We start from the raw sequence: 26,311 nt of genomic DNA, 5'->3' as shown, positions 1-26,311 counted from the left end.
CCAGTAGCAAAACCAGCATTGGCAAAGCCAGTAGGTCTCACCTATGCTAGAGCTATTGGCTTTGCCAATATGTTTGGCCATGTTGGACAACAGAGTGGCTGCTGTTGAGGAGGGCTTAAAGCTAGTGGGATAAAGGAGAGTCCCTGATTGACGAGGTGCTGACGCAGTTTTTCTGGCAAGTGGCGCTCTACTTCGAGGAACCCCAGCATTAGTATTGAGTCAATTTATTTTTAAAGCGCTTGCTTGCATGTGCTTGATGTTGGCGTTTACTGTTGTATTCCCAGATGACCCACCACATGCATTAGTCTGCATTCTTGAAAACTAATTTCAAAGTAGACATGACCGGTGAACCAGACAAACAATCATTGGCATAGCCAATAGGTCTCGCTTTTGGGACCTTATAACTATTTAGTTATGCAGCAAAACATCCTTGGTGCAATAACATCAACTGTTGCATGGCTAAAAACGTGCAAGGTCCCAAAGGCGAGACCTATTGGCTATGCCAATGGTTGTTAGTCATGTACCCAGTAACACCAACCTCTCTACCCAAGAACAAAAAAGATTTCATAGACATTTCATGTCACATCATACACGCGGTAACACTTGCTCTATTGTCTCTGCCACCACCGAACGTGATGAAGATGGTAGAAAGCCTCAAACACAGCTTGCTTATTGTTAATTGTGAATGTGTGATGCCCCCTGGAGCCTCTGTTAAGTAGAAGCCACTGATAAAAGTATTTCTATGAAATAAAAACAACAGTCGAAGTAGCCTTTGTGACGCTTACAGCCTGCGGATTTGAATTCGGACATGCCGACGTACCTGGCAGTGATCCTGGCCTTCCTACCACTTCTCCCTTCGAGGCACTATAGTTGCACTACATTTGTAATACCAGCTAGTATTCAGAGCATCCTCGCCTCATTTTATTTATTGGTGGTAATGGTGCAATCATGAGACAAGGTCTGTCTCAGAAACACGCCCGCGGCTAAGTTGACCTGAATACTTATCTTCCAAACTCGTCATGTGTATCCATTAAATTAACTTTTGCATAAGGTGAGCATGTATTTCCCATAGAAGTTGCCTCTACCTTATCTGTTAAATAATCACTTTGGGATTTATAATCATATTCTCGCCAAAATGGACAAAGAAACCATTGGAATCTATAACATACAGTGCGTTGTTCTTCAAATAATAACAAAAAGAAGTCCACAGAGTTAGATGTTTTGGGTGGGAAACATTTAAACTTTAGACAAGGAACTGAAATTCACAGGTTGAAGACCCTGCTCGACCCAACTTATATGTATTTCTTCTTTCTACATGTTAAAGACATCACCTTGCCAGCCTGTTTAGGCTTATGATGTGAAGTGATCAGCTAACCATACCCAGCTATAGCTATATCAGGTGTGGCACTCCCCTCACCCTTTCCCTGATCAACTCTCTGCATCTAATTTCCCATGGACTCCAACTGTCTTCTTCATCTCAGAGTCAGCTCTAACATTCCAAGTGACGACTTCCCAGGAGGCGGGCTCTGCAACATTCTGAACAAGAGCACAATCTGTCAATCAGATCAATGTACAGTGAAAACCCCGGGTACACGTGACTCCTAATAGGAATAAAAAATATACCTTGCTTTGACCAACAAGTTTTACCTTGCTCTTGAGCAACAAGAATGTCACAAACAAGCACATCATTTTTTATATTTAACACTGCAATGGTTGTTGAGTTTTTGTTATACCATTTACACTTTTTCCTTCACTCCACGACCACTTCTGGCCGCAACACTACTAAATGATGCAATTGGTGCTTTGGTATTTTTTAGGACTGGCCTTTTGCAAAATCATAAATCACCGATATCGATCATGGTCCGCTTTTTTTGGTGAGAGATGAATACACTTGTTGATCCATCTTCTTGTGCATTGAAGTCACCCACCAACCCCCTACCAACCTGGGACGTTGACATATTAAAGGTTGGACTATCGCAGGACTTGAACTGCTAAACTGAATACTATTTTTATTTTATATTATTTCGTGTTAACGTTAACTTTCATTTGATCCTTTATTGTTTACCTAAAACCTCATTGCAGTATGTTTTATGAATGTACATTTTTATTTGAGTATAAATCATAAACACTTCTTAGTTCTTCTGCTGTACACTTTCTTCAGTTGCAAAAGGTTTTGTTTCATTAGGGTCCTGTTGGCGTCATGAAGTAATAGTAAATAAAATATGGCCAAGAACAGTGAGCGCGAAGTAAGAACTGCTAGTTCGGCACACACCGATAGACTGCCAGAGTTCAGCCACTGCACAGTGTCTCCCCAGCACACATTCTTTGAATAAGAAATCTCTGGCTCAGGACCAAAACTCAGTGGCATTTGCTACTAATGTGCCCTAGTTGGTTAGACATTTTGTCTTAACAGTGGATGAATCCAATAATTTAATATAAGGCACTTGATATAACAGAAGCAATGTCTATATTATAACATGTGTAGTCATTTAGTGTTTCAAGTTGCACCCCCTAACCATATGATATCAGTGAACTTTACAGTAAACCTGGAGAAGCCTAAACACCACTATAAACAGCAATAGCGTTAATAATACGTAAAATCAGTAACTTAAGAAGAATACTCTGGATTGAACTTTAAGCAACTTCATTCCAAGTAGATACAAGAGAGGTCGTTTAAAGTTGTTTTGTGAACAATGGGAAAATTGGTTTAATGGTAAGGTTGCTAAAAAGGAATTTCAAAAGATTGCTGCTGCATATGAGCAATTTTGGTTGAGTGCTTTGGCGTTTTTGGAGTTAAAATCAGACACACTGGAGTACTGGAGAAGCATTTTATCATGACTCTTCACCACTACAGGTTCCAGTCAGCTAAAGTCAGCTGTGGAACTTTCTGTTACAGTAAAGAGGAACATTCCAACTGGGAGATGCGGGGGAAACGGATATACCAAGGAGAAACTATAACACACCTCCCCCACAAGGGAGAGAAGGAAAAATAAAACATTAACCAAGAGAAAACCAGGAGCAAGAAGAAAAAGGACAAGAGAGAAAGAAAGAGGAAAAGGAAAGGTAAAGATGGAGACTGAAGAGGAAGGGAAAAGGCAAAGATCACAGAGAGTTTACCAAGAGATAGAGGAGACCAAAGTTAAGTAACAATTACATGCAAGAATAGAATTCACTGGGATCTCCTTGGAACATCAGAAACAGTATCAAAACACAAGTTACTATGAACCAGAAGTTCCTTAGGTACATTAGAAGTCTTGTGAAAACAACCCTGACCATACTCCAAGTTTGACCATTCCCAAGATGAACCACCCTATTACCCACCCTGGTTACAAAAAGAGGTTTAGAAAACCAAGAACAATTATTCCTCTGTGGTTTAGGGAAATCTATATGACCCAATCACCCACTTGAACATTTGAACGCTTCACAGACTTGATCCGGTCGGATCTGGTCTTGTACTTCTCTTGGTGTATGGCAACTGTTCTAGAGATATCTGTCCTGTCAACATCACACACACCCTTTTTTCTTAACCAGGTAGCCAATACCATAGTCTTTTTAGAGAAGTGAAGGGGGCGATGCCCGTGACACAATTAGGTGTGGTGTGATATGCCCAAAAAGTGTCATGCAAAGCAGCTATAGTGGGGGTACACGTAGATTACGCCCTCTGTGAACAATCTTTAAAAATACGATTCATCCTCTCTACCAACCCATTTGCACTGGAGCAATACAGAACAGTTTTGTGATGTGTAATTAAGATTAGATAGGAATTCTTTCATGGAGTTAGACATGAACTGCACGCTGTTTTCTGTCACAAGAATGTCCAGTATACCCTTCTCAAAGAACACTTCCTCAAGGAACTTGATAAGACAGTTACTATTGATTTGATGAACACATTTAAACACCACCCATCGAGTGTGAGAATCCACCGACACCAGGATGTACCATTCATTCAACATCTTGAAGTTTAGGGGGCCAATCATGTTGAGTGTTAATTTGGACCAAGGAGTATCCGGGACCTCCACGGGAGAGAGTGGGGGCTTTCTGGCTAGGTGTGTTTTATCACTCATTCTGCATACATTCTCCCACTTGAGTCTCAACCATGGAATCCATGCCTGGCCACCAGAAATCTAGACAAACCTTGTTTTTTGTGAGGCTGAGTCCTAAATAGCCCATGTGAGCTAGTTCCACAATTTATTCTCTCGGTCTTACTGGAGAAACAAATTTGTCACCCCTACAGACTGTATCACCCAGTGTGTTGAGTCCCAACCTCACACCCCAGTAATTGGACCCTGGTGCTGGGACTTCATTCCTTCTGTGTTCTCTCAGTGAGGCCATTTCAATGTCTGAACAAACACACTCCTTCGTCGAAACTCATACTTGTCAATGTTAGAATAACATCCCATGTCCAAAACTTCGGCTGACACAGTAGGAGAACGGGACAAAAAGTAAGCAACTACATTTTGTGCCCTAGGCAAATACTTCCCCTTAAAGTTGTACCACTCCAGTCCTAAAATCCACCTGGCTATTCTAGGTGTTGTCCTGACAGACCCTCTTGGTGGTGAATGCATACATCAATTGCGTGTCGTCAGTTTTGAGGGTAAAAGGTGTGCCCCATAAAAAACCTGAAATGCTTCACAGCCCAAAAACGTGCTAGTGCCTCTTTCTCAGTGACAGAGTAGTTCTTCTCAGCCCCCTTAAGAGCGCTAGAAGCGAAAGCGACCCCCTGTTCCTTGCCATCCACCCACTGTGTCAAACTGACACCCAAACCCTTGTTGCTAGCATCTGTGCTCAGAACCATAGGTTTGGTGGGATCAAATCTGCCACAGAATCAAAAACATCTTGACAATCCTTGCTCAAAATGAATGGAACCTTTGTTTTTAAAAGACGAAACAAAAGGTTATACTATGATAGCATAGTTCAGTACAAACTTAGAATAGTACTCAGACAATCCTAAAAAGCATGTAAGATCATCTACAGTGGTTGGGGCTGTCGTATCCTGAATAGTTTTAACTAAATCCAACTTAGGTTTAATGCCATCTAGGAAAATGGGTATTAATGGACACTAATTCCACAGAACCAACACCAATGTGACATTTGTCCTTCTTCAAGTTGAGGCCAGCATCTTGTAGGCTAGTTAAAACCTGAGTGAAAACTACATTGTCTCCCTCTACATTCTTGCCATAGATAAGGATATCATCATGGAATCGTAACGTTCCTGGGATGTCTCTCAGAACATGTTGCATAGTCCTCTGGAAAGCAGCCGCTGTGGACGGCAAACCAAATGGCATGCATAAGTACTGGAAAGCACCTAGGGGAGTGACAAATGAGGTGAGGTGGTGTGAATCAGGTTGGAGCTCTACCTGGTGGTAGGCTGAGGAGAGGTCCAGAACAGTGAAACAACTAGCACCATTAATAAGGGTAAGCATCTCATGAATACGCAGCAGGGGATGCCTGTTCACCCGAATGTTGTCATTGAGATCTCTAAGATCAATGCAAAGCTGTATGTCCTTGTTGAATGACTTAGCAGCAAGAACTATGGGGGCCAACCACTGTGAACTTTCTATGGGATCAATGACCCCCAAAGCCAATACATCAAACACAAAAGAAGTAGGTTGCCTATGAGAATGTGATTAGGAAACCATGGTAGGGTATAGAAACCTTAATGTTGTAAGTCATGTGTAACCAATGGGTGGTCTCTAAAAGGCCATCCGTAATGGAAGAGGATGCCTCATACACAATATGGTGTCATGCTTCATCATAGGCTTTCTCTCCTCACCCTGGTAAGATGGTACTAGCAGGGAGGACTTGACCTCCACAAAGACTTGGCGAAAGGAGGGAGTTGTTACATAAAACTTTACAGGACAAAGACGGGATCCAGTTGAATTAAAAATACCTCCAGGTTATCACCTTTATTAGTGTGAGCCTGAGGTATGTTAAAAACAAATCCATATTGTGGTAAATCAACATGTTTCTGCCCTCACAAAGAGCCAAAACGGTCTGGGGCATTCATCCCCAAAGCCAATAACCTGTCCAATTCAGCTCTCAAAGGAAAATGCAACATATGAGAAATAGGCCAAACTCTGTGTGCAATGGGCTTTGCTTTGGATTTGAGTTTAATGTGGTGCTGATAGCTCTTTAACAAACCCAGGCTGTCAGCAAAGACATCAGGAAAATCAGCAACAACATTGTTACCCCCAACTGACGGATCCACCAAAATAACTTGATCAGGACTGTTAGGATCCAACTACCAAGCTCCTTTTGATGCCTCCAGCCAAGCAAGTCTGAACCTTTTTCTGTGACGCAAATTTTGCCCACTGTAGTTCTACCTTTGAAACCAATTTCCATGGCAGTCATGCCCAAAAGAGGTATAGGGTCACCATTGTAACCACCCAGTTTGATGTCAGGAGATTGTAAATACTTCTGCAGATCAGGCAACAATTCTGAGAAAAGATTTGCATCTACTAAAGTATAGGGAGAACAAGACTCAACTAACATCCTAACTACTTTATGGTTTAAGTTGATATCGCAGGACAGGAAACCTGTTGCCTCACACTCATTAAGTAACTGGAAAACAAGTTTAGTTTCAGGAGGGATTCCTTGTTCAATGGCCAACACAGGTTTGGAACACTACTTATTACATACTCTTGCCAAATGACCTCTTTTATCACACTTGTGACACTTGTGACATGCTATATAACGGAGACAACAGTTCTTGAATTTAATGCTTGTTTCGATGGAAAACCAATACATTTCCTTCAGAATCGGTCAAAAAATGATTGACTTTTCTAGTGGAAAGCAGGAGTCTGGCTGTTGATTGCAAGGCTAACTTGAGAGATGCACAGGAGATATAAGGAACCCTAGCAAATGTTGCATTGCCAAAACATAGGCAGTGGCTGATTAGTGGGTGAGCAGGTGTTTTCAGTTGTGCAGGAGGGAGGGGGAATTTAATTCTTTTTGAGGGAGTGTAGGTGTAAATTAGCTGATCTGAGAGTCTACTGATGTGAGAGTAAGTCAGGGTTCTCTAAAGTCGGTCCTGGAGGACCGGATCCATGCCAGATCTTTAAGATAACTACAGTTATCTAAATGGGGATACACTAAAAATCTGTCATGGATCCGGCCCTCCAGGACCAACTTTGGAGAACCCTGGGGTAAGTGATAAAGAGGTGTTGAGTTTAAATCCCAACAATATTACCCATCTTTCCAATCATGGAGAAAATCTGTTCACTTTGAGCTGTTGCAGGGATTCTGCACATACACAGAACTATGCGCAGGAAACCAGGACCTCGGTGTGTAGTAGTGTACCAAAAAACCCACCTCAGTGCCCAGAACCCCAATACGACTAGCTATAGTGTCTCATTCGTTCTCCGTACTACAGCGAAGCTACCAATGATTAGGCATCCTAGAACATGTTAATTCGACCCTCTCAGGAATCGTGGGAACAAGAACACTCTTTCGTTCAAACACTCATTCTTGTCCACAATGTGAGTAAACAGAGACACTATATAGTTTAAAATGTTTATTTTAACTAACGCGCTCTATAATGCAGTACACGAGCCAATACTAGCAGCAAAATGCATAAGAACAGTATAATCAGCATTGTTACAATTCCATATAGCACAAACGGGGAACCCATGTTATAATGACAGTGGAAACAGGACTACAGCACCTTACCACCCTCCACGTGCTAAGAGCTAGTTTATTATAATTATAGAAGACCTCTGGGCTTTGTCAGGGGGACCCCGTACCTCCGAGTTTAGATGCAAGGATTTACATCTCCAGACAAACACAGCTCTTCTTCGTTGAAATGATTTTCTCCAAGTGCCTCTAAAATGCATGCCATGCCATATTAAAAGCAGTAGATTTTCAGTAGTGCAGCTGTGTTCTCTGTTGTGTCTATGGGTGTGGGACTGACCAAAGTGAATCAACGGTATACATTGTTTTTCGACCTTGAACATGCTGTGTAGACGAGGAGCACAGTGTACAGCTAGATGTGTGAAAGGCAGACAGTTCTCATGTGAAAATGCACAAGCAGAGTATTTACGAGAATAGAGCCATGAAGTAACGCGTGCAAAAGTGGCAAAATGGAGGTCCAGCATATACTAACTTATGCTAATTTAGCAATGTCCGCAATTAATCCCATGTCCTCACTACAGAGCATATCAGTCACTGCAGGATCAGATTGGTTTCTGTGTTTGGGCACAATAAGCAGGAGTTCTGTATTCAAGGAATTATACAGCAAAAAATTGTCTGACATGTGGGACTGAAGTTTAGCAGGGCTACAGCAAAGGGTGCGGAAGTAAATGAAGCATGAAGATTTGATGCAGAGATGGGTGCTGTCGACATACTGGTGAAGTGCATTCTGTCTGCTATAACACTGAGACTCAGAATACTAATAGAAAAGAGTGGGAGCCAATAGAATACCATGGAGCACGCCACAAAACGTCGCCAACTTGCAAGAGATGAGCTCATCAATCTTCAACAAATCTTTACCCATCTGTAACGAACCAAAAGCCTCATTTGTATTGTGGGCAACCTGCTGTATCAGCACGTGTTATGGGTTCTTCTCCTGTGGCAGAGGACCACATGCTTAAATTATAGATCTACACCAGAGGGGCAGGGATCTCTTTGCCTATGATACAGCAGCTCTATTGAAGGCAGTGAAGATTTGCAGAGTGGGCACCATGTTTGATGTGCAAAGTGGTTCATTTCTCAAGAATAAACTCAAAAGTGGGATTTTATTCTTGCAAAACAAAAGCTTGATTACCTTAATTTACAGAGAGTTTTCTCCTTGTGCATGGACCATTGAGCAATTTCTGTGCACAAGACCACCATGCCTCAAATAGCAAGCAAGTGATCAGGTGAGAGACTTCCAGCAACAAGCGCCACCAATGCAACTCAAAGCTTCCGCTACCTCTAAGCAGAGCAAAGGACCTACAAGTTTGGCGAGGTGGGAGATTAACAAATATACAGTGGTGCTCCCAATATTACAAACTTCAAATAAGCACCAAAGTCTTTAGCAAGTTTGTTTCAAGTCTAACAAATCTTTACCTACCTTGAACAAATATAATCCACAGCCATGCAATTAGCATTTGCGAACATTAATTCGGAGTCAGAGGTAAAGCATTCTGAATTAATTGAGTACTTTGGATTTTTACAATGTATTAACTGTTGAAAACGGTACATAACTTTTAAACAATGCATATTGTATGAAATCTACACAAGTGCAATTTTAGATGCATTTACACGTTTGTTGTTAGATACAACGTATATTTATGATGTTATGGGGGGCAGTCAATAAACATTGTTATCAGTATTAACAAATTACCAAAACAAAACTACATACCACAAATAATAATTACAATGCAAATGTCTACCTTTACCAACTGGTATTTATAGGATGTATATGGTGCGAAGTTCACTTTTTCAGCATACACCAATGTAGTGCAACGAAGAGTAATTAGTAACTCAATGCTAGTTTATTAGGTAAAGACCTGAATGTTTTCCTTGTGTGTGAGCACATTAACGTATAAGGTACATGTTATAGACTCTCAACAAACTCACATAGTGTTGCATGCTTTATAAGTGTTACCCTTATATAGAACAACAAATACAAGATATTTTTAAAAACATGGACATTAAAGTTTCCTTTTTACCTTTCAAATGATTTACCTTTGTACTCATAAACTCATAAACAACACCCAAATAAAATATGAGACTTAGTTGCCTTTTTTAAATCCACCCTTTTCATATTTCTCTCAGCATCATTCAAGATTGTTCTTTAATCTTTTTTGCTCACTTTTTCTCTCTTCCTTTATCTGCAGGCAGCCAATTTCTGTATCAAATCATTGTATTAAGTTAAGTAATCAAATATTAATAGATTCTACAGTCTTCTTTTGTGACTACCTTTCTATCCTCATTTTTCAATAGGGGATGCATGTCTCACATAAATGCATCTTCATAAAAATGACATTTGCATAAACAATTGAATAATTAGCAATTATATGTTACCCCTAATTCTCACATAAAGAATTGCTTATTCGTTGCTTCATCGGTGTTGAAGTAAAGAATAAGTAAATACTTTATTTGAAATACCATATTTAACACTGTGTAAATCTATTTGTTAATCCATTGTTTACACATGTACTGCTCCCTTGTGTTTTCTTACACAGATTACAATAATAAAAAAATAAATAGTGGAATTGACATTACCAGACTCTGTGTCCCGTTGTAATAAAGAAGAACCAGTCCTTCACATTCACTATGGTTTGCTTTTATTGTTTGGTTGTCCGGAAGAATGAAGGAGCTTCCAAAAAAAGATCCACTAACAAGATTCACCACACCTACAGGGGTATACAAAAATAAAGATTATTGCTTTTTACATGCCTGAAACCCATGCACGTTAATTAGACAAAATGTCATGAGTAATGGAAGTGATCTCATACACAGTTTGACCCCAAAAAACGTCATAGGGCTCTTTCACCTTTTCTCCCTCAGGAACCTCCTTTTTGAGATAAAGGCTGACAATGTAAACTACAAAACCCAATTCGGGTTCCCAGAGCCATCTTTATGCTTTTGTTTGTATTGGTATCTTTAGGACCCCCAAGACCAATGGTATCAAGGGAGGTGATAGGAGTATGAAACTCGAGAAGTGGACAGTCGACCGTAAGAAACATGTGCAGCATCCGTACCGTAAATAACCAATACACTTTGGATGCAAGGCAAATTTGTGTGCAGGTAACCAAATGTGCTCCAAAAGTCCATAGAAATTGAGGACTCCCAATTCAATGAAGTGGATCGCTGCTATTGCAGGAAATACAATGTTTCTCTTCTTTATTATTCAATTCGTACAAAACCATCAGCCAACGCGTTTTGTCCTTTTTATATAGGACTTCTTTAGGGCTGGAAGTTAAAAAGATATATACAGAACATTTACAAAAAACACACTGTACAAAACCAACAACATTTATAAACACACAACATATATATTACATAAACAAGGCGTACATGTAATGGAGAAATCAATAGCAAACCATACCCCAGTTGGCTCATACCAACCACGACGTGAACAATTTATTAAAATCACAAATAAGGTTGACATGCATGTGTCAACTAACAAAAGAAAGAGAACGAGAAGGAAAATGGGAAATGAAAAATAGAGTGAAATAAGAGTCTGAGATTAAGAGACCATTATAATCTTGACATAAAAGATAAGAAAACAGAAATAAGCGCCTCACCTGATCGTGAAAATCCCACTGAAAAGACATGCAGGAAAAGTCAATCCACAAATGCAACGGTGGTTTCAAAACCAAACGCACCCCATTCTGTGTACAACCGTGAACCATCAACCTCAATAAAAATGCACCATGTATACGCACAAGTAGAGACCTACCAATATCTATTTGGGGCAACTAATCATCCAGTATGTTGTAACCCGGTTACAAGAATTATCTTGAGCGGAAATAATAATTGGTATCTGAAAAACAAGCCACAAAAAACATATCTTATGCAATACGTTGAGCATCCACTATAGTATATAGATGGATAATTGCGTGCGCCATGTCATGGTGCTGCCTACCTGTTCAAAATATCAAACAAGTGCTCCAATTGGAACTGGTACAATTTTGTGACGCAATCCAATGTCCAAATGTATAAGGTTTAGAGTAGCTCGTGGTATAATAGCCATACAACAATATTGGGCGTGCAAGTTCAATTAAGGACTAACACATAGCGATGGAGAATATCCACCCTGGCCTGTAGACAAAGGGATATAATATATGGTTTTATTGCATTGTATATATGGATCACTGAAAGTGACAAGCAATATTAAATTCCAAAAGCATTGAAGACAATTTAACACAGTATTTTGCAATGAACGAACCCAGTCAAAAGATACGCACCGAAGTTGTATCCTGCACAGATAATGCACCGGTAGCAAAACAAAAGCTTGTAGTGTGTGCACTATCGGTAATGGAAACCATCAAGAAATGTATTAAAAAAAATAAAAACTAATATTTAAAAAGGGTAAGAGACAGGTAGTGAATCGAACCCCATATGGCCCAATGATTATAATTGCCACTACACGGATCTTACATAAATTGGGCAGAGAATCGATGGAGTCATGTATCACCAAAAATGCGGACGTGTACCCACTATGCAAGACACACCGCATTCACTAAAGGACTTATGCGATATATAGAGCAAGCGGCCTGCTAATTAAATATAGATACACAGATTCACCCAACTGAAGGAGTTGATAAAACCCCCATCCCAAAGCATGGCAGTGTGTTTCAAATATGAGACATATCGATTACCATAGTGCTCCCTTTTACTCGGACCCACCCATAACAGATCAAAGCTACTGCAGCCATGCGGTAGTCAAATACCCTAAGATAGGGACTAGAAGAATTTGTAATTGGGACATGCGTGCCCCGACTGAAAACTTGTAAGCAACGTGCCTTGGGGCATTTATGGTAGCTAATCCGACCCACATAATCCAGCAGTGACTGAAATTTACTACAATTGAAGTGCAGCCTGACGTACTTCTGCCTTCGGAGCAACCGCAAAAAAGTTGGCCCGTGTTGTAGTCCTTCTTTAATAACGTTGGACAAAGTGACATAATCACGTGGTACACTCACCACCATAAAGAAACCAAGTGCCTGCCTCCAAAGAAAAGGGTCCTCCATATTGAACTTCCATGAATGGTGGGATGCATGATGTCAATGCCACGGAAACCTACTCAATGAATACCAAAATTCAAATAACCAAAACCCCTGGTTAGTGTAAACCTAAAGTGGATCAAATTTAGTTCCATTATAAATGAAGAAATTGCCAAATTGTATGCGGATTCCAAACATGGTGAATTGTCACTAGGTGGACAGATTATATAATCAAAAAGGCACACAAGCAGAAACGTAAAAAATAAATATTTATGAATATTAAGAAAAAGCATTGCTGCCAATCGCCTAATATTTTCTCTCCAATATACAGGATCATGTTAGTTTTGGAGCCGGAAGCTTAATACAAAGTATAGTAACGCGGTTGATGAGGCTGACATATATTGCCATCGTCCTTCATTTGGTAATTAAGTATCTTCCAAAGCGGGCCATGAATGGACACCGCAAAGTAGCTGGAATGCAAGATATAGGTAACGAGCAAAGCGAATTACCGGAACAAAGCAGCATGACAAGTGGCCAAAAACAGACAATGAGAATAGAGATAATATGAAATAGTCCATATGCACATTGTATCCTATAGCTATGTTACCATTAAAATTAAGAACCTTTGGTAATAGCCATGAAAGAAAGAAATTCAACCTCCGCACACACCAGAATTTATACAATCTTATCTGTGTTGAAAGACACCCATCTAACAATGGAAAAGGACGAAAGGGAAAAGAGTAGAGTGAGCAGTGTGAATGACACCCAGAGAGGGGGATCAAGCAAAAAATTCATAATTTGATTAAACAGTGATCACATCAATACAGTATGTTGAAATGCTCTAAACAGAACAAGCCCCTTAACACTTGGACTCCAAGAAAGAGGTTACAGATATACATTGGCACAACATTAGTGCAGGACAGAAGTAAGGACAGACAGAGATAAAAACTCGATTTGGTCTGCCGCGTTCATAGGTGACAGTGCATGTCGAACTGAATAATAAAGAAGAGAAACATCATATTTCTTGCATTAGCAGTGATTCGCTTCCTTGAATTGGGAGTCCTCAATTTCTATGGGTTTTTATTTATGGACTTTTTTGACAAGTTGTGGTTCAGTTCCATTCTAGCTTGTTTGTAGGTGATAGGAGTACCAAAGTACAGGTCAAGGGTGGTAGCTGTTAACACTGGCTACCCTAAATTGACTTTCATGTTGAAAACTAGTAACCAGGCACATTTCCCTTGAAACCCTTCTTGTGGACGGATTGTTTTTGTTCTTTTTGTTGGTAAACACATTTTACACTGAATAGCTGTGAATCTAATATCACAGTCACTCTTTGTACTGAGTGGCACATAACAGAAATTCATGTGGTAGCATGCATTTGCACTTCTTTGTGTGATTTTGTGCCTGCCTTTGTATTGAAGTTGTGTTTACATTGGCATGTCCTATGATTGAAAGTTGTGCAGGTTTCCATTCCTGCTGAAGAACCCACTCTATTTACATTGTACAGTTTTTATTTTTATTTAATCCACCAGATGCGAGAGCATCCCACGGGCCCTCCTGGCGTTCAACTCTCCCATTAATTATGGACACCAAGGCCTTTGTGGTGTTAAAATGTCCACAGTTTATTCACATCGTAAGCTGGTACATGAGTTATCACGATTGCATCAGTCATTAATATGTTCAGCTCTGTACAGCATATAGTTTGCAATTGATACACAGGATAATCTTATCCCTATTGCATATAAAACACAACATGCATAATTTGTCTCTGCCCAGAGATGTCCATTTCTTAACAATTTTGTGTGCCTTCAAGTATCCCCTGCCATGAGGCATCCCAAGGACCTCATTCAGGCAATTGTCCTTTTACGTCCTTGTGTGAACATATGTTTTGGTTGAACCTTGTAGCTACCCGCCCTTGCATTCCTTGCGGCTGTGACACCCACATTATCTGGTGTGGGTGGGTAGGATCAGCCTACCAAGGGGGCACAAACAATTTGCTGGAATTCTCCCCGATTGGCGTTTTAAATGTAAACTTATTTGGGCCATTTTACTTCCCCTTGTTTTGGTGCACTAATTTTCGCACCATCCGCTGCTGTGCCCTTTGGGAGCTGCCCACGGGATGGGGAGGTAGCCACCGTCCCGCTATGGTCGTTGAGCCTCCTGATCCGGCAAAACAAATGGTCAAATTCCCTGTATTCATGATGTGTCCACTTTCAGTGGAGACGTATCTGCTTTGCTTTCACTTAATTCAATATGTTCTGTAGTCCGCAAAAGAAATTCCTCCGAGCAGAGCTGGCCATCAAAGGAGACCAGTTTCACACTAACATGTCAGATAAAAAAAAACAAGAGAAAACAGAAAATGAAGTGGAGATTTCTTGCCTTTGGATTTGTTTCGTGTTTGTGGCAAATTTCCGATATCTCATAGGCTGACAAAGAATCCCAGTAGCATTCCTGGAAATCGACGTATGCCTTAGTCACAGACAGAATTTGTAAAAGATCAGAATTTCAACATGTTGCTCAAATATATGTTTGCAGATTTTTCTTTATTGTTTTGTTCCACACAGTGAACATGTGTTCTCTACCAGTGCATGCCTTCCCCAGGGCCTGACCAAATATGATAGTGTTCCCTCCCAGCAGTAAAGTTGGTACCTTTTTCACTGCTTGGAATTATTTGCAAATGGTATGTGAACGAATACCCACAAATATAAAAGTTTATGGGAACTCACCTGCTTTGTAGGCAATACCGCTAAAGAAAGCCCACAGACACCTAACTCTAAATTTGTGAGTGAAGAAATTGCACCATACTGTCAGAATTTCTGCATCGTGCATTTCCTATATGAGAATAACATTTCACCAGTCACAATTTTCTGGATCAGGACTAAAATGTCCCTCAGAAAACGTATATTTTTGATAAATTAAGATGATTTAGGGGCCTATTAACCTTTGTGAATTGGGCCCTAGATTGGAAGTTAATGACAGATAAATGCCAGCGTCTATCAATGCCTTTTATGCAGAACATCGGTTTAACCTTTGTTGACATTTCTGCTAAGCAATGATGGTGGCTGGATGCCCACTTTGTATCCTGCCAGAGACAAACATCATAAACCAAATACAACAAGAGCAACCATTTTACTCATTAAACACACAGTAATTCAAAACAGCCAGAGAGGGAAGGAAAGGAGGGAAGGAAAGGAGGGAAGGGAGGGAGGGAGGGGAGGGAGGAAGGGAGGGAGGGAGGACCTTCGATTCCACACCAACCTGGTTCTTGGGCATGTAGCAGCACATACTGAAGGGAGCAAAAACATCAGCTCGATTTCTCCTTATTTTGTCCCTTCAACTGAAACTACAGAAGCTACTAACACAACACTTCTGCTACAATACTACAATCTCCTTTCATTACCACTTCTAGCATTTTTCAAGTCCCCCTCCCCTCAATAAACTCAGCTGATCTTTCCCCGCTGCCCTGTAAACCATAACTGATCATATTATTTGCCTTTGGTGATGTACAGCGCTCTTTTGTCCCTGGCTACATTTGTGCAACAAATATGTAGGTACCTACATTTCTAAGCTAAACTAGCTTTTTAGGAGTGGTTGCAGTATAGGTTACGGCACTCCAGGTCATTCCGAAATACTGGTGCTACACTCTGTGGTTCAACCGTTCCAACAAAATCCCAAATCGCAGCTAAACAAAAGAAAGTAGGAGAAGCACTCAGTGAGTGATATCACAAAATTTGAAATTATCCAAGTAAAAAACACAATATCTGTCATCAATCGATTGAATCTCTGAACTAGACAACTCCTCTTGTCTGATTAAACTTGTATCCTTTATTTTCATCTTGACAAGCTCAAGTAGGACGTAGACACAGCCAATACGTTTAATCCCAAAGTAATGTCAATTTACAAGGGCATCTGGGTTAGTAAACTTTTTGGGATCCATCTAAAACACACCAGATATTACTCTCTTAGTGACCAGTTTCCAAAAAGATGTGTGAGGGCCAAAGAAGTTCACTACAGAGAGAGTATGCATTGACGGTAAAAAGCACACAAAAAAAACATTATTGCACACCTATCTACTAGTCAATCAGAGGCAGACTGGTTTAATTTGGCACGAGGGTAACTAAATGGTTCATTAAAAAAAACTTTATTCACCAATGACTTTACCAAATAAAATCCACAACAATATTTATTAATAATTTCAACATCCAAGAACCTCTGACTTACATCTTGTGAGCTGGAAAGCCACATCAAGGCACCAACCACTTTGCAGTCCATTTACATGCCTTTCATGCATCAGACACAGAAAACCAGTCACACTGGCAGCTGCAGGCCCTACGCAATACAACACTTACATTTACAAACAGCACCATTCAATGACCCATCACTGTCGTACATCAAACACACCAGTCCCACCACCAAGCACCAAATATAAGACAACAGACAAACACACTTCAAACAAGTCAATATACCTACTGGCTACCAGCCACCAACACATCACCAGTCCACACACACAGCCAGCAAAAGTGCAAGTCTACATGCACCACTAGCCAAGCGCCAGTCCACACACACTCCCAGCCAAATGCCAGTCTACACACACCACCAGCGAAAGCGCTAGTCCACATGCACCACCAGCCAAGTGTCAGTCTACATGCACCACTAGCCAAACACCAATACACGCAGACCATCAGCCAAATGCCAGTTCACACACACATAGAAACTTTCCCTGTTGTCTAGTAGTTTTTGGTACCCCTTGGCAGCAGATGAGTGTACAAATATGGCCAATCTGCCCATGATGGGGGCAGAAACAGACAAAATAATGCCCCAATAAAAAGGATTTATCATAGAAGAATACCTCCAAGACCATCAATCTAATGTCTTCTTAATTATTATTTAGCGCCAAGTAGTTCTGTTTTGGACTACTAATAAGAGGGTTAAATTGATAAGTGGCCCATCAATCTTACAGTGTAGGATAGTAGAGATGCAACTCTGTATGTTTTTTCCCTGCATGTTCTTTGATCAATGCTTTTCATATGTTTAACAATTCATGTCAGGTAATGATTTTGGTCCGTATACGTTTTGTCCCTAATTAATGAGTACACAAATATACTTTTCTCTAGATGGGTGTAAATCGCTACATGTAGAATTTTTGTTTTTGTTTAAGAATACAATGAGTTAAGAAAGAGGACTCCTAGCTCATTACCTTTAATCATTAGATTAATCTATTTTGGCCTCATATACCTTAGTGTACACCATTATAAAACATTTGAAGTAACAACAGGCCAAGTCATTGATGCTTGAAGAAACAACAGTCCGTTTTTTTCAATTAAGAAATGATTAGATTGATGGTCTTGGAGGTATTCCTCTATGATAAATTATGTATTGATCCCAGCCTCCAAAGTCCTCAACTGGATCACTCCCCTTTAAGATTTACCCAATAAAAAGAGTGGCACCCTTTCCTAAGCATCCACTCCCCCACATGCCAAATTACAATATCCCTAATGTGTCTAGTGGGTTTCTGCCTCCCTTGGAGGCAGATCGTTCTAAAAATATGGCTGATGTGCCCACAAGGGGGGCAGAAACATCCAAAATAATGCCCCAAAAAAGGGGGAGCGCCCTTGCCTTAGGGACAGCTCCCCACATGCCAAATAGAAATATCCCTGGTGTCTAGTGGGTTTCTACCCCCTTGGTCGATCTGCCACCAAGGGGGGCAGAAATAGCCAAACTTTGCCAATATATAAAAGGAGTGGCCCTTGCCCAATGGGCTGCTCCCTCCGAATGCTCCAAAAAAACCCTGGTGGACTAGTCGGTGCATTCCTGCTGCGCTTTCGCGGCCCGACCGCAATTGTGCAGCAGAGATGTAATGCAAAGAGACACCATGGAAAATCAAAAGCTCCTTCCTTCTTCCTGGTGCCTCAGAGCACATCCTTTACCCTTCCCCAGAGAAGAAACTCACTTCTTCTCTAGACTCGTTGGAAGTAAACAGCTTCCGGAGTGTCTCTGCATATTTCAATTACGTCAGCACATGCTGTGCGCACTGATGTCATCAGATCGCTGAGGGGGTGGCAGCGGAAGCACTTCTGCTGCTACCCCCAGTGGGGGCTTGTAGATGGTGTGAGAAGTTGGCCTGGTATATGCTGTCCACTAGTTATAATGGGCATCTCGCACCAGTCCAAACAACCCCTTATTGATGATAGGTTAAAGACAACCTTTCTTGAAAGCTATCCTAATGGTAGCTATGGAGAGCAGAATCCAGGCTAAGTCTTGAAGGAATGTAAAGCAGTTTTACCAGTCTATAATCTCTTGAATGGCTAAACGAAACACAACCACACCAGGTATATATATATAAAATGTATGTATTTATTTCTAAACACACCCTCCTAGCCTCTTTATGGGGCTAGAGGTCAAAACACATAAGTTACACTTCAAATATAACAGTAAAATAGCACAAATACACGTCAGGCCCTAGGGGCGAGCCCAACCATATACTAAAATAGTGGAATAAGAACCACGACTTAACTAGACACAAGGCCTAGAGCCTGTAGAATCACTGGGGCCCCAAGGAACCACCCAAGGTAGTGACACAGGGGACCCAAGGGAGCCGTGTGCAGTGTGAGAACACAGCAGTGAGCTCCCATTAGCTTCTATGGGGAAAGTCACGGTTAGATTTTTAAAGATTAGGGACACTTAGAAATGAGTCAGGACAAACCCTTTGGGACTTAGGAAGCTCTAGGGTCAACACCCACGGAAGCACCGGAGTACTTGTGTTACCTCACTCAGGGAAGCCGGGTGCATAGGTGTCAAATGGTGTTGGGTCGCGTTGTCGATTTCAATGGGAGCTGGCAAAGAAGTGCTGCTGCCGGGAAGATGCGAAGTGTCCGAAGAGATCCAAGACTGAATCAAAGTCGAGAAGAACCTGAATGCAGAGGGAAAAGAGTCTGGGTCACTTGCCAGTGACCAGGAGGACGATAGGCGGATGTCCACCGATGTCACGTGATTTCAGGTGAAGGAGATGAAGCTTGACTCTTCAGCCACAAGGACCAGGAGGTGTTGACGATGACCAGGAGCTGGATTCAAGCTGTCCTATGAAAGATGTCAAGTGCTGCAGCATCGGTGCCCGGATTGGACACAACAAGCCTTGGCAACAGCAACCCATGCAGAAAAGAGAAAGATGCTTCGGTGCAGACCAGCAAGGTCTGAGGGACTCACCACTTAGTAGGGAGTCAGGGCACATCTGGAGCAACCAGGGAAGCCCAAGGAAAATCAAAGTTGCCTTCACAGGGACCCACCAGTCGATGGACCAGAGATCGTGAAGGAGCCTTGAGAGGAAACACAAAATGGTGGCCCACGGGTCACTCGGGGTGACTAGGCTGACAATCTTCGGTTGATTCTCAGCTCGTGGTAGGGGCTACAAGTAACCCCAAGCACGACTTCAAGAAACGTCGAGAAGTCAATGCACTTACAAAAGTGCACGGTCACCAGGAGTTCCGGTTCCACGCTACTCACGAGGGCTGTGGGTCTCAGTTTTGCTCTGAGATGTCTGGAAATCCTCTTCCTGGGCTGCAAACACTTCGGAGTCCGGCAGGAGCTTCGGAGATGCAGACCGGCAAAATGCTTTGTTGGTGCCTGCCAAGCAGGGGAGTCACTCCTTGACCCCAAGGGAGATTTCTTCAGTCCTCTAGTTTTAAGTAGAGCATTGAAGTTCCAGGATTCAGCTTCAGAGTTTCGTCCAGGGATATCTTAAATTCTGGTTACAGAGATTCCTTACTTATACCTAAGGAAGGGGTTGGACTAGCTCTAGGGACCCACCTATGGGTGGGTTTGGAAAGAGGGGTGGCTACACCCATTTCCTTTGTCCAGTTTCGTGCCAGAGCAGGGGCTGGAAGCCCCTGAACCGGTTTGATCTGGACTATGCACAGGGACACCAAATGTGCCCCCAGTGCAGGACTTCAAAGCACTCAGAGAGTGCTCCCACCCAGCCCCAATACACGTTAGCCTGTCTGGGAGGTGGTTACACCTCCCTGTGACAGGAAACCTATTGTCCAGCCCTCCCCTGCCAGAGTTTCGGTCAGCAGCAGGAGGCCAGACCCGTGTCTGTGGCTGCAGCATCCATTTGGTGATGCCAGGGCTCTGTTACGTTTCTACCGGGTATACCAGTACTGCCATGTCTCTCCCTCTAGAAGGGTGGGATCATATCCTCACATCAAGAACTGATGTGGGGGTATAATTCCAAGGTGTTTGACACCAAACACGACATGTTTCCGTGCAGCCAGTCCAAAGTTAGCATTAACCGTTTAAGATATAATGCACTTAAGAGTATATGGTCAGGCTGCCCCACTGACAACCCCGGAGAAGAGATTCCGAAGGCTGCAGAGGGGCTCAGCTCATGCCTGGGCACCCTCTCACATATAACCAAGCACCCTGCCTTAAGGATTGACAAGGCCTGCCATAGGGGTGACTGATAGGTTACTATGTGCAGTGATAGGTGAGGTATAGTGAACCTATACCTCTGTAAGGGTTGCATGCACCACCTTACCCAGGCTGCAGTAGCAGACCTGGGGTGTCCTTTTGAAGGGCTTTCCAGGGGTGGCACAACACATGCTTCAGCCCCTGGTAGGCCTCTTGGGAACCCATGCCCTGAGTACATAGTATACCACATACTAGGGACTCATAAGGGTACCCCAGAATACAATCTGGAGTGTACCTAAAGTACATGCAATCAATTTAGAGAGGAAGCAGCTAGGCTGGGGCCCTGAATAGCAGGGTCCCAGCCAGATTAAAGTCGAAAAACAGTGAAACACCAGCAAAAAGTGGGGGTAAACATGTGACGCAGATCCTACTCTCCTACAGATGGGAGACCCACAGGGGAGCACCAGTGCTTCCCCCATGGGTGGATGCCAGGATGTAACGTTTACATCCTCAGCGCGCAAGCACCATGGCTGAGTACGTAACCGTTATGCTCTTAGCATCTAAGAGTTTAAAAGGAAAATGTGACCCAGTGCTTATTTAAAAATGTAGTGAAGGCTGTGACCTTCTCTGAAGGTGTTTGTGAGCTACTGTTAGCTTGCGTTCCACTGGTTTGGAGACGCCTGCATTAGATCGAAAATGCATGACTTACATGACTGCTGACATTCCACAAGTGAAAGGGGAGCGTCTTTGAGGCTGAGCACTTTGCACGCTTGCATTATCTTCAGCTGAGACATGGGGAGAGGGCCATGGGCTACAGCAGCAGGTGGCAGTATCATCTTGTGTTCCACCTCATGAGAGTCACAGGCTTCAGCTCTCCTCAGTCTCCTCAGTCAGGTGAGTTTCACTAGTATGAGTGTAATGAAATAATAAATTATGCAACCGATAAAATCTGGGTGCAATGCGGGCAAGCAGGGACTGTAGGGAGAAATCACATCTTTCCTTGGTGCTGGTAAATAGCATCCTGCACCCTCCTGAACTGCTTGATCTGACCACCCCCCATCACTAGCAAGTGGTGTACTCACTTGTCACATGATGACCGACAGTGCCAGTCAGTGAGTGCAACCTCCTCCTGGTCATGCACAGGCAAAACGGCACCACTCTGCTGACATGGAGCATGGGCAAGAAAAAGCAAAGCTTCGGTCGCCTTAGTGTCTACCTCCGTGGTCAATCACACTGCATGGTCAGTAGTGTGGCAGACTCATTGTCAAAAATAACAGGCAAGGTGGCATTCCAGGATCCATGTGGGGCAGTGTCAACTGCTGGTGGAAACTGGTTTGTCTGTACAGTGCCAGAGTTTACTGGGTCAATAAGCACGGCGGCAACTCCACACATAGCCAGCCATATGTGGCATTGGACAGTCTGTCTTTTATTGTTTATGACCACCACAAGCACCCAACTGACAGCATGTAGTTTGGCTTGCCTGATGTGGGTGATTTAATGATTTCCCCAAATAGCCCAGGGTAAGTTTATTGTGTATTTTTGTTAGCTTGGGCACACACACGCTGTTTCTGTAGCCACTCGGCCAGCAGCGTACTTGCAGCAGCTCCTGCTAGCACACCTCTGGGTAGTCAGGCGGGCGCTATACTGCATGACTAATCCATTTGGTGCGCTGATGAGGACATACTTTCTAACATTCTTTAGTCTAATCCCTGATGTGTGGTACTTGGCAGTGCTGAAATTAGCAATGATGAAACAGGGAATGTTATTACGTTCTGGCACATCACAGGGCAGTTGTGGGAGATTTTGCACTGGAATGTGAACACTAATACCCGGAAACAGTGGAATGACCCAGACAGAGAGCCCCATTTTCTCAGGTCAGTTGATGAGCATATGCATAACTGAGAGACAACACCTTCAACCAAGGCAAGGCAGAGACAGCGCAGATAAGTTTCAGCATAAGAAGATGGATATCAAAGTAGTTAGGGCCAAGAAAATAAAGTGACACATGGCAGAATTGTATTTTGTTACACTAACTCACAAAGCTGCGGCGTCCACATTTTTTATGTCTATCACCCCCAAGGCAGAGGCTGTTAACGAGTTTATTTGAATTCCAAGTCTGGAGTCCGAAGTAATGTCTTAAATGAGTTGATGTAGTGTTGCAATAGTCCAGAAACAAACCCTCCCCTTAACCACAGCCCTTTTCAGACACATTATGCTTAAGATAAGTATGCAAAGAGGCAACGACATACAATTCCCAAAAGCCTGTCTTCTTAAAGATGACCCTAAAAAGTGCTAACCAATATTAAAAAAAAAAAAAAAAAATGTTGAACAGGAAAATGTTCTATGTCTGTCACTACCTTGAGGCCATTCCCTCAGTTTCATGGTTACCCTCTCAAAATGTCATTATAGAAATGATTTACGTTTCTATGAGTAGTATGTTGCTTTAGAATTTATTAGCAAACTATATGTACCTCCTGACCATTATACACAGGCTTACAGTGCTTGAGCAAAAAGAAAAAGGGAAAACAAAACATGTTTTTTCTTCTTCCTATTTCATCTTCTTTCAATTAACGGGAATTCCATTTTGAGAGGATGCTTTTAACAATTATTCTACAACTTTAATTGGTTTTCCAAAAAATGCTGTGATTCCACATCAGGGAGATATACAAACTGGTGGTGAGGAAATAGCTAGACGTGCTTAATTCGGCAACAACTGTACACAGAGAAAATACACAAATAATTTCCAATGAATTGCAGTCTCGTCTGGTTGAATTAATTGTATAAAATTAGCCGAGCCAGGGAAAAACAGTTATCAGTAGTTGTTTCATCACAGTGTCAATGAGCTTGAAAATTGATTATTTTTTTACTACTGAAATTCCAATTTACTAAATTGCTCCTCTACTGAACATGTCTCGAAGTGAGACTTTTGATATTCTTCCATAAGTATTCTGCGAAGAGGCACAAACTCAGAGCACCTGGTGGTAATGCGTAACATTCATTCCGCTGCATATCCAATCAGCAAATCAGAAGGATACTGCTATTTTTATCATGTACATTTTTGATGAAGTTCTTGAAACTTCCACCACCTGCATTCTCCCAAGTCTCCCAATAAAAATGTTACCTCTTTGTGTGGGTAGGCCTAAAGCCTGCAAAAGGAGATTGCCCAAAACGCAACATGGGCACAACACATGTTTCCACTGAAAACTGAACTTCTATTGCAATGTGCCTACTTGTGGATTTTGGACTCTAGCACAGCCAGCACCTAGGGAAGCCAAGCAAGCCTGTACGTTTTTGAAAATTAGACACCCAGGAGAATCCAAGATGTGGTGCCTTGTGTGGCTCTCACCATAGTCAGTTACCTAAAATCCCTTGCAAACCTCATAATTTGTCTAGAAAAACACATTTTCTCACATTTCTGTGATGGAAAGTTCTGGATTCTGCAGGGATTCACCAACTTCTATCCATCAGGCATTCCCTCAAGTCTCCCGATATAAAAAGAACCTCACTTGTATGGGTAGGCCCAGTGCCTGCGAAGCTGCATAAATCACAATGTGTGCACATCATAATTTTTCACTGAAAACAAACCCAATTTTTCGCAGGGTGCCTAGCTGTGGATTTGTAGGGCCTAGCTCAGCCAGCAACTGGGGAAACCTAGCAAACCTATACATTTAATTTGTGAAAACTATACACCCAGGGGACTTGTGTATCTCTCTACAGGTTCTGTTTCCCAGAAACACATCTTCCTCACATTTCTGTAATGGAAAGTTCTGAATTCTTAGGAGAGCCACAAACTTCCTTCTACCCAGCATTCTCCCAAGTCTCCTAATAAAAATGGTACCTCACTTATGTGGGTAGGCCTAGTGGCCGTGACAGTAAATGGCCGAAAATGCAAATGTGGGCACATCACATTTTTCCATGGAAAAACGACCCTTTTTTGCAAAGTGCCTAGCTGTGGATTTTGGGCCCTAGCTTAGCCGGCATCTAGGGAAACCTAGCAAACCTGTACATTTTTGAAAACTAGACATTTTGGGTTATGCAGGGTGGGCTAACTTGCATGGCTCTCACCCTGTTTTTTACCCAGCAACCCTTGAGATTCTCAAACTTTGACAAAGAAATATAATTTTACTCAAATGTATGTGATGGAAGGATCTGGTATCTATAAGGAGCATCAAACTTCCATCCACCCGGCATTCCCCTAAGCCCTCTCATAAAAATGATACCTCATGTATGTCATGTATGCTTAAGATTTTGGTCCCAGGCTTGGCAGCCATCAAGGGAAAATACTACTAAACACAGACATTTCTGAAAATTAGACACCAGGGGAAGTCCACGGAGATGTGACCTGCATGGATCCTCCAATAAATCCCCTGCAAAGCTGAAATTTAGCTAAAAAGTTAAATTTTCCTCACATTTCTGTGTGGGAAAGTTGTGGGATCACTGGGACAGCACAAATTTCCTGCCACCCAGCGTTCCCCATGGCTGCGCGGTAGGATATTTGTGCCAGCATGGTGATCCTACAACTTCCTCACACAGAAATATGAGGAAAATTAGGCTGTTTAACTAAAGTTGAGGTTTTAAGGGATTCTGGGCAAGAAAATGCTGGGGATCAATGTAAGCCACACTACCAACCAATCAATGGAACACGCACAATGCCAACCAAGTGGCAGTCCACACACACTGCCAGCTAAGCGCCATCCATGCAAACATCCAGCCAAGCACCCTTTATGCACATTGCCTGCCAAGCACCACCCACACACACCACCAGGTAAGTGCCAGTTCACGCACACCATGAGCAAAGCACCACCCACACACACCACCAGGTAAGCGCCAGTTCACGCACACCACGAGCCAAGCACCAGTCCACAAACACCAACAGCCAAGCACAAGTCCATACACACCACCAGCTAAACGGCATTATATACACAGCCAGCCAAATGCCAGTACAGGCAGATCGTCAGCCGAACTCCAGTTTACACACACAGAGAAACGTTCCCTGATATCTCGTGGTTTTCTGCCCCCTTGGAGGTCAGATGAGCCTAATAATATTACTGATCTTCCCCCAATGAGAGTATAAATGGCCAAAATGTGTTCTCAAGACAAGGGAGAGCGGCCCTGGCCTATGGGCCCGTTCCCTGACATGCCCATGAACATATATCTGGTGTCTAGTGGGTTTTCTGTCACCCGCAGGGGGGCAGATTAGGTGTAATGACCCGGGGGAAATGGGCAGAAAGAGTGTGCCCATTTTATTTTGTGGG

The 26,311-nt window shown here is 42.4% G+C and overlaps 1 protein-coding gene across 1 annotated transcript in view; it reads right to left on the bottom strand.

Annotated features, from left to right (window-relative positions):
* The window catches only part of LOC146784490 (CD5 antigen-like), a 631,002-nt gene that overhangs the window by 504,431 nt on the left and 100,260 nt on the right, over positions 1 to 26,311 (bottom strand). The window contains exon 2 of the mRNA XM_085633317.1: positions 10,207 to 10,337. Within this exon, the coding sequence (XP_085489443.1) occupies positions 10,207 to 10,337 (131 nt within the window). The remainder of the gene's footprint in view (positions 1 to 10,206; positions 10,338 to 26,311) is intronic.

Source organism: Triturus cristatus, chromosome 11, assembly GCF_964204655.1.
Source record: "Triturus cristatus chromosome 11, aTriCri1.1, whole genome shotgun sequence".
Classification (NCBI taxonomy): domain Eukaryota; kingdom Metazoa; phylum Chordata; class Amphibia; order Caudata; family Salamandridae; genus Triturus; species Triturus cristatus.
Note: the sequence above shows the minus strand (reverse complement) of the source record. Positions and strands in the feature narration are given on the sequence as shown.